The sequence below is a fragment of the Parasteatoda tepidariorum genome, chromosome X1 (genome assembly GCF_043381705.1).
Source record: "Parasteatoda tepidariorum isolate YZ-2023 chromosome X1, CAS_Ptep_4.0, whole genome shotgun sequence".
Taxonomy (NCBI): Eukaryota; Metazoa; Arthropoda; class Arachnida; order Araneae; family Theridiidae; genus Parasteatoda; species Parasteatoda tepidariorum.
Genome location: NC_092214.1, coordinates 18316582 through 18325262, shown reverse-complemented (window position 1 = coordinate 18325262; position 8681 = coordinate 18316582). Strand labels below are relative to the sequence as shown.

The 8681-nt window shown below is 28.9% G+C and overlaps 1 protein-coding gene across 1 annotated transcript in view; it reads right to left on the bottom strand.

Annotated features, from left to right (window-relative positions):
• Nucleotides 1-2136: 2136 nt before the first annotated feature.
• LOC107455473 (myosin light chain 1) overlaps nucleotides 2137-8681 on the bottom strand; it is a 29618-nt gene continuing 23073 nt past the window's right edge. The window contains exon 6 of the mRNA XM_016073052.4: nucleotides 2137-2368. Within this exon, the coding sequence (XP_015928538.1) occupies nucleotides 2319-2368 (50 nt within the window). The 3' untranslated portion in view covers nucleotides 2137-2318. The remainder of the gene's footprint in view (nucleotides 2369-8681) is intronic.

Genomic DNA, 8681 nt, shown 5'->3' with positions numbered 1-8681 from the left:
TTAAAAATTTCCTAAACTCAAAAATACTTTGTAGGAGTTCTAATTTGATAAATGTACAAAAAAATAAAAAATGCTCACACAAATATAAATCTTGAAGCATTTGAAAAGAGAAAAATCCTATGAAAAAAGTACAATTAAATTATAAAAGTAATTCTAAAATTAATATTAATAAAAGTCTGACAAAATTTTTTTTAGCTTGTGAACAGAAGATTACTGATTTGCTCCATAGGAGCAGCAGAAATCTTTTTCTTTCAGCATTTGTTTTTTCCCCTCATTTTTTTGAAGGGTGGGACGCGAGAAACTTAAGGAGCGGTTTTCAAGATATACACAAATTTCCAATTAATAGTATTAAAAAAATTGATTGATATCATAATTGTATGTTGTATAAAATATACTACCATCAAAGTCGTAAAGATTTATTCAGCTTAATTCCGTCAAAATCTCTTGAAACCAAATCTTTGTTGAAAAGTCTTTATATACCTAACATAAAGTAAGTGTTATCAATCATTCATTTCACTTTTTGAAATTCATGTCTAAAATCATGAATGACGTTTTTGTGACTATTATTATTTTATCAATCTTTATTACTTAAGGACTATAGAACAAAAACACGAAATTGGCTTTAAAATGTTTTTTTTTTGTTGCTTTGGATGCTTCAAAGTTGAAGTTTGCTGTTTGGATTCATAACTTTCATTTATTACTCATATTCATCATAGCATATGAAGGCTTTCATATTGGAGCAAACATCCTCGATACGATGCAAGCTAAGTCATTTGTTTTTATTCAATCTTTAGAGTTCATTAAAATTAATACTTAATATTGCCTTATTAATGGTATGAAAAAGTAATTTCGGAACATTTTTAAATAAATACTCGTTCCAGAAAATGTTTTAGACGTAAACGTGGGTTTATGTTGGAAACTGAGCTAAACATAAATCTTATTTTAAGTACAACGCATTTGAATACTGTCGAAAAGCATGACGCAAAGTGGATTTTCTGCATCATTTATAAAAACTTTACATTACAGTATTTATGATTAAATTATATGTGGACCATTTTTGCAGGAATATTTATTTTTAAGTGCTCACAGTATACGTTAACTAGTTTTATAACTTATGAATATCTTTTTAAGGAAAAGTGCTTTTCAGAATATAGTTTAACGAAAAAATCATAGTAATTAACAAATAAAAAATAATTAATAATTTTTATTCTTTTTAAATTAAAATGTAATCTCTTTTTTAATTAAAATATAATTAATGTTTTCCCCTCGTTTGGCCAGCTTGTTAATTCATAAAATAAAAAAAAACAAAGAAAAGAGAATGGTAAGATCCCAACTTACCCACCAGCCCTTTCATATCTTAATCCGGCCCTGCACAGCACTATTTTAAAGTTTATTCCCATTATGAATTTTTTGTATGAATATATTTGTACATGAGTGATTTCAGAAGTTAATTAGGCTTAACTGCAATTTTAAAAATTTTAATAAATTTCTCATTCCCTCGCGATCATTCAGCCACTTATATATAAAATGAGGGAATGATGCTTACGCGAAGGAATGATTCAAGAGCATTAATAATTCAAAAGATGGGCCTGTTTTGTTTAAAATATAATTTTCTTCTTTTGTGTTCTTTCTTTTCTAATTTGCATTAAAAACATTATTAAAAATACATTAAAAATTACCAACATACCGTTCCAATCGTGTCTGCAAATTCTATTTCCCAAACCATTATAGATAATTATTAAAAATAAGTGAATTCATAATATAGATTATAAACATAATCAGTATGTTTGTAAAGCATGGAAATTTGAGAGAGCTTAAATTTTTAAAATTTAATCAAATCGAAGAATTCAAATGAAATATCATTCGATCTCTTTTAAAATTTGAATTTAATTCATTGTTTAAATATTGTGAATAATTTACAAGATATATATCTTTTTCTAATGCAGTTATATACATTTATTAATATAAAAACCTTTCTGTCACTTCAACCTTCTTATTTGGTGATTTTAAAAGAACTGTTTTATGAGAATGATAAATATAGCTAATTTTTTAAAAAAATACTTTAACTAAGGTACATAAAGATGTCAAACTGAAAGAATAAAAATATTTACGTAAATTCGAGGTAAAAAACAAGAATGCAAACCATATAGCAATTTTATTGTGTTCAGCATTAATTAATTACTGAAAGATAACAATATATAAACGCTTTTCTGTTGATTGCCCTTTCGTAGGTTCATCTATTTTTACATTAATTGCATAGCAGATAGTTCATTCTCTTTGAACATTTATAATTAAACACCATAATTCGTTGACTTTCATTATTTGAGTTCTTCAGGGAAAGGACCGGTCATTACACACTTTGCAAATGCTGCAAAAGAAAAAGAATATAGAACATACTGTTATTGCCAATGAAAGTAAATAATTCATCGTAAAAATGCACGTATGATAATTTAAAGATTATGGTATGATAATTTAAAGATTATGATAAGACATTCATTTTATAATATTATTTTCTCTTATAATTTAAAGATTTGATAACCATTCAGCCATCAATATTTTTTTTCTCATTTCTAAAGCACTACGCTTTGCTAAAAAGAATAATCTATACAAGATATTTTGTAAAGACTGTCCTAAATGAGAGATTTTTAGAATACTTGTACAAAATGAAGTTTAAAAAAATACTGATATTAGGGATTGCAAGCTAATATTTAAGATAAGAAAAAAAAACGTCATCAAAATCTGATAGAACAACTATTTATTTATATTTATAAACGTCGTTGAACAGCCGACAGAATTTTGGGTTTACGCCTACTAATATTCAACTCCCTGGCCTTGTAATTTTGAACCCAATCCAAAAGACAAGGGAACTTCTGGATCAAGCGCTAGGAGAAATTTGCCTTCGTTAACGACTTTTTTGATGGAACTAACCTGCGTTTTTAGTGAATGGAGTGGAAAACCACGAAAACCTCGCATGGTTAGCCTGACGGCAAGGGAACTCTAACTCTATATCCATCTACCACTGAGGATATTTTACGTCAACACTGTGATCGGTGCAAGCCGGATGCGGAATACGTATTGATCAGCGATCGCTGGGATTCGAACCCGGTTCAACTCATTGGATGGCGAACTCTCTATCCCCCGAGCCATCACGGTTCGATTGAACCACAATTGAGAGAGGAGAGGTTATGAAGGAAAAGAAAAAAGAAAAGAAAGAAAGAAAGTGTTTAATTGCCACTTGAAGGTGTTCCCAACAAACGCTTTTCATTTCTTCTTAGTTTATTCGAGTAATGTAACTGATTTTCATGCTCCTAATCTTTTTTCAATTTGTTATTTATTGGCGTTTTTATTTTATTTATTTTTTCTAACTTAATACTTCCTAACCCTAACGTGCATATTATTGAGTTTAAAGTTTTTTAGTGATTCTAAAAAAGTACATGAATAGTGGTGATTAAGGAAGACCTTTTACACTGTATGCAAAATAATATTAAAGAGACAGGAAAAGGGAAAAAACACAAGAGACATATAGAATCTGTGCTGTGTAGAAAACTGTTTTGAGAGAGAAATAATTTTAAAAATTAGGAGGAGATATTTTTAAAATTGTGAGACAAGAATGTGGAAAATTATGCAAACTGGTATCGTACGTCTTAGAAAACAATTAAAACAGAAAATAAATCAATTTGAAAAGAAAATTATGTTTCAATTACAATTTTTCAATTACAATTTTTCAATTATTAAATTAAAAATTTTAATTATGTTTCTGTATATTCAACATGACAGTGATTATGAAATTTTTTTTAAAGTAAAGTTAATTTAGAAGTTGAACATTGTTTTTGTAAAAATTTGGCTTGTAACAGGATAACAAGATCTTTCACAATCTACTGAATTGAGCTGTGATGGCTCAGGGGATAGAGCGTTCGCCTACCAGCGAGGTGAACCGGGTTCGAATCCCAGAGATGACTAGTCGATAAGATTTCCACATCCGGCTTGCACCGAACTCAGTGCTGACGAATAGTATCCTCAGTGGTAGTCGGGCCTCAGTGGTTAGAGTTCTCTTGCCGTCAGGCTAACCGTGGGAGGTTTTCGTGGTTTTCCTCTCTGCGATGCGGATTAGTTCCACCAAAAAGTCCTCGACGAAGGCGAATTTGTTCTAATCCTCTATTCAAAATTACAAGGCTATGGTGTTGAACAATACCCAAAAAGTCTTAAACCCGAGAAATTGCGTCTGCTGTTCAACGACGGTAATAAAAATTAAAAATCTTACTGATTTAGATAGTCAGAATTAAGTTGCTAATAGGATTTTTAGAATTGAAAAAAAAAAAGTTGCAAGAGGGGAAGTATATCAGAAAAATGAAGACTTTCTGCTGAAAAATTTTGAGGACAGTAGGAAATTAGGCAAACTACTGTAGTAATTTCTGCGGACATCTTTTGGCAATTTATGGGGTCCAAACTATAGCGCTATTCTTGGATCGAATGATAGTCAAATAAAAACTTTAAAAATACCAATTATTTCAAAAGCTTGATCAGAATTATATACAATAATGTAAAACCTATTATAAATCCAAAACCTTTCTTTAAAAATAATTATTAAAAATAGAATGATGGAACTTGCTTAGCATCTGTTGAAGAAAAAATACACCCTTTGTTTGGAACCCCTGCCTGCCAGCAAGCTTTATTTATTTGTTTATTTTTATCAAGGATTGACGTAAATCTCAAAGAGAGACCTGTCAAAAGTTGATATAGAGCATATGTAGAGAAGTTGAAACGGAAAAAACAAAAAATTTGTAGTAGTAAAGAACTGTTTTTTAAAGTACAATATCATCAGAAACTTTTTATCATTGACTTTCTTCTCATGTAATTTGAAATTACAAAAATTAATAAATTTGAAAATCCTATAAGAAATTACATTAATTTTTTCTTTTTTAAATGATAAGGTAGTTATTTTCATCCGTGGTATGCGAGCCTAGCATTTGCTTTAAAAAAATAACTTAATTTTCTTCATATTTTATATAATTCAGAAGTTGTTGCTGTAAAATATTTTTGTTTAAAAAAAATATTTTTAAGTGCTACAAAGTTAAAGTCCGTTATAACAACGATAGCAGATAAAATTGTGGTTACAAGCAAATACACATATTTAATGTAAAAATATCAATAAAAAAGAAAAAAAATAGTTATTTCTTATATTTCGAGCATTCAAATACGTAGAGAAAACTGCTTTTATCTGAAGATTGAATTGCATAGTTTATGCAGGAATGTTTGAACAACTTTTCAAATCGTTTTTGCAATAATAAAATGAAACGAAGTGCTCAATATCTTATGACGTCAGCGAATTTTGATTTCAATAGTAAGTAAGTTATCATGAAGGGAAATAAGGGGTGGGATATCAACTAGCAGTCTTCAAAGGGCGCATTCTTTTGAAGTCCGCAATAGGCTAGTGGGTGAACTTTTCTTTTGTTAGAAAAGTTATAACTTAGCCGGTGGTCGTATATAGTACCTTTTAAAAATAAAGGGTTCTGATTACAAACAAAACAAGAGTAATAAAATATTAAATAATAAACCAATTAATAATTATATAGTTTGAAATCAATTCAAACTTTTATATTCAACAAAATTGTATTAATACTTAGAAAACTTGAGATAATTTTAAATTATTTGTTATTATCAAACTAATAATTAAAACACCATTGAATTTTCTAAATATGTATGTTTAGTGTGTCTTAAACTAATAGAAATCCAGATAATAATTAAACTAAACACTTTAAACATCTCTTTCATTTATGGACGTGATTAAACTATATTATTTAAGAGTAGTTAAAATCTTTTTAATTTATGAAACGTTTATTTGAACTAAATTAAACAGAATTTAAAACTTTATCTACAAGCAATCATTTTTTGAAGCAGTTCTTGATGGACATATAAGTAAAAGGTAATAAATGAAAACAAATATTTTTCTTGAATGATCTAAACTATTTCAAGTCCTGTTATGTATCAGTAGCGTCTTTAAAAATCAGCCAAGTGCTCCTGTTGAATCATGTTGAACTCCCCCGCTTCGATCAAAATAGCCTCAAGAGTGGAGAAAAAAAAAATGCATAAAATGTGCACTTAAAATGCAGAGACGGTTTGCGTGAAAAATGGCTCTTTCGGGAGATATTTTTAGTTATGTTACTTTTATTTCTGTGTTAGTTGAGTTATTCATTGCACATCAAAAAGTTTTTTGAACGTTCCCCAAGCATATAAAATTGTTCGAGCTGAAAAAGTTACTAACTCATGCAAAATTTAAAATAGACTAGTCAGCGTGCTGTGCAAAAAATAACCGTGATTAATAATGTCTTTTAGAAACTGTTTCTTAATATAACATTTTTAAAATTTGAACAGTTTTTATTCGTGTTTAATTTTCTCCGTGCCTTTTATTTTAAAATGTTAAATTTGTTTCTATTTCATTTAAGTCATAAAATACATAGATTATTATTATTTTTTTATAAATTGCCGATAAATTCTAATGTTAAAAACACGCATTAAACAGCAAATATTAATTCTACTTTTCAATTATTTAAAGTAACCAGTTTAATAATTTAATAAATCTTGATAAATTTTTAATCTTTAAAAAATTAAAATGCATTGATAATGTTTTTTTTTAAAAAAAAAATGGAATATTTTAATTTAAATTGCAATGCAGCCGTTTCAGACCAACAAATTTGCTAATATCTTTTTTTCTTTAAAAAAATTAGGCTCATTAAATCATTTTTTAATACTTAAAGCAGGAACCGGGCAAGAAAACCACTTAATAAACCATATTAGTGGCTTACTTTAAAAAATTCGGCACTAAATATTTTAAAAGTGAATATTAATTCAAGTGACAAAAAAGGAGTGCCGTCAAGACTTCTAAAATCATTTCGTCCCTTTTATTCGTAAAAATAAAATATTTTTCTATGATGAAATGTGACAACTTTGGCAATGAGAAAGTATGTGTCCCTTTCTAACTCACATTTTAGACAGTTTATCTCTTAACGTCGCACTAAAACTATGCTAATGGGCTATTGGTTTGGTATTTAAGTCTAATGATGATCCGAAAGCAATACTAGCGCACGCTACGCTACCACAATTTAGATAGGACGGTATGTGGTGGTAGTAATTACCCTGCTCTCCACACTACGCTGCCCAACTGCCCAACCATGTCTGGATTCTTCCGGCTTTGAAACTACCGGAGACATTACATTACGAGGATTTTGAAACATTATAACCAAATAGGAGAATGTGCAATTCAATAAGATATCCTATAATTTAGAACAGGGGTTTCCAACTTACATGAGGCTGGGGGCTGCAACTTTATCAAAATTTTATATAGGACTCTTCTATTTTTGAAGGAACATTTTGATGTTACGGCCAGATTTTTATCAAGTTGTACGAAACAAAAGTATTGAATTACAAATCAAAATAAGAAGTAGATTTTTACCTGAGATAAAAAATTTTTTTGCACCGCTGGTGTGTTAAATTTCACAGAAAAGAAGAAATTAAGTTTTTTTTCTGAATGAAGAAAAGTACTTTTAACCCATATAGATTTTTTATGAAAATTGTCCGCAAATAAATGACAACTAATATCAGCCAATTGGTAACCACTGATTTAGAATAAACAATCGAACCCCAGCCCAAAAGTCTTATTAGGTGATGATTTATATCACCAAACCGACTAGTACCCACGCATATCTGCAATTGTGGAAATATCAGCGTTATCACTGCAAAGGAAAAGAAAACTTAGCTATACGAGTGCGTTAGAATTATATGGAAAAACTTAGTGAAAATTTGGAAACAATTGTTAGAACTAATAGTATTTTAACAAATTTCATAAATTTGAAGTCGATCATAATATCAGTATGTAATTTTTTTTTCTCATTAAAACATCTTTAACATTTGTGAATTGACTCTCGAACAATAACGAACTTATTTATGACATCTTATAAGTTTTCTTGTGACGTAGTTGTGACGAGTGTAATAATAATATTAATAAAGAAAAAATCAAACTTAACCATGTTTTTTTTGTTGTTTTTTTTAAATAAAAGAAGTTTTTTGTTTCTATTAAAAACTTGTTTTTTTTTTAAATACTAAAGATAATAAATTATGAAATTATATAGATTACTGCGTAAATAAGAATTAGGAGGGCAAACCAGATCTTTCTAGTAGCGCGATAAATTCTAAATTGTTAAAGAAATTTAAATAAGCAGACATCTCATAACATTCACTGCTAATGAGTATTGGTATATGATTGAAAAAGGTTGATCCACGGAGAAAAACAAATTTAAGTAAATAATCTTTTCCAAAATTTCTGAATTTCTTCTATTGTTGTAACCTTGGCGAACAAAGAGCCAAGGTTACAACTTTGGCCAAGGTTGTAACTAACTTTATATATACATATGTTACGGTGAAACACTGAAATCTGGTGAATGTTGACATTCACGTAGTCGCTTGGTGTATGTCCGAAATATTTGCTAAATACCCTTATTTCTGACTTTCACCGGTGAATGTCAACAATCACATAGTCGCTTTGGTGAATGTCTGAAATATTTATTACATTCGATTTGATATGAATTTATTCGTGGATAAAATTACATTTATTCGATATTTGAATACTTACTGACGATAGATCAGAAGAAACATCAGTGTTTGGAGTATCGGGCCATACATTTACA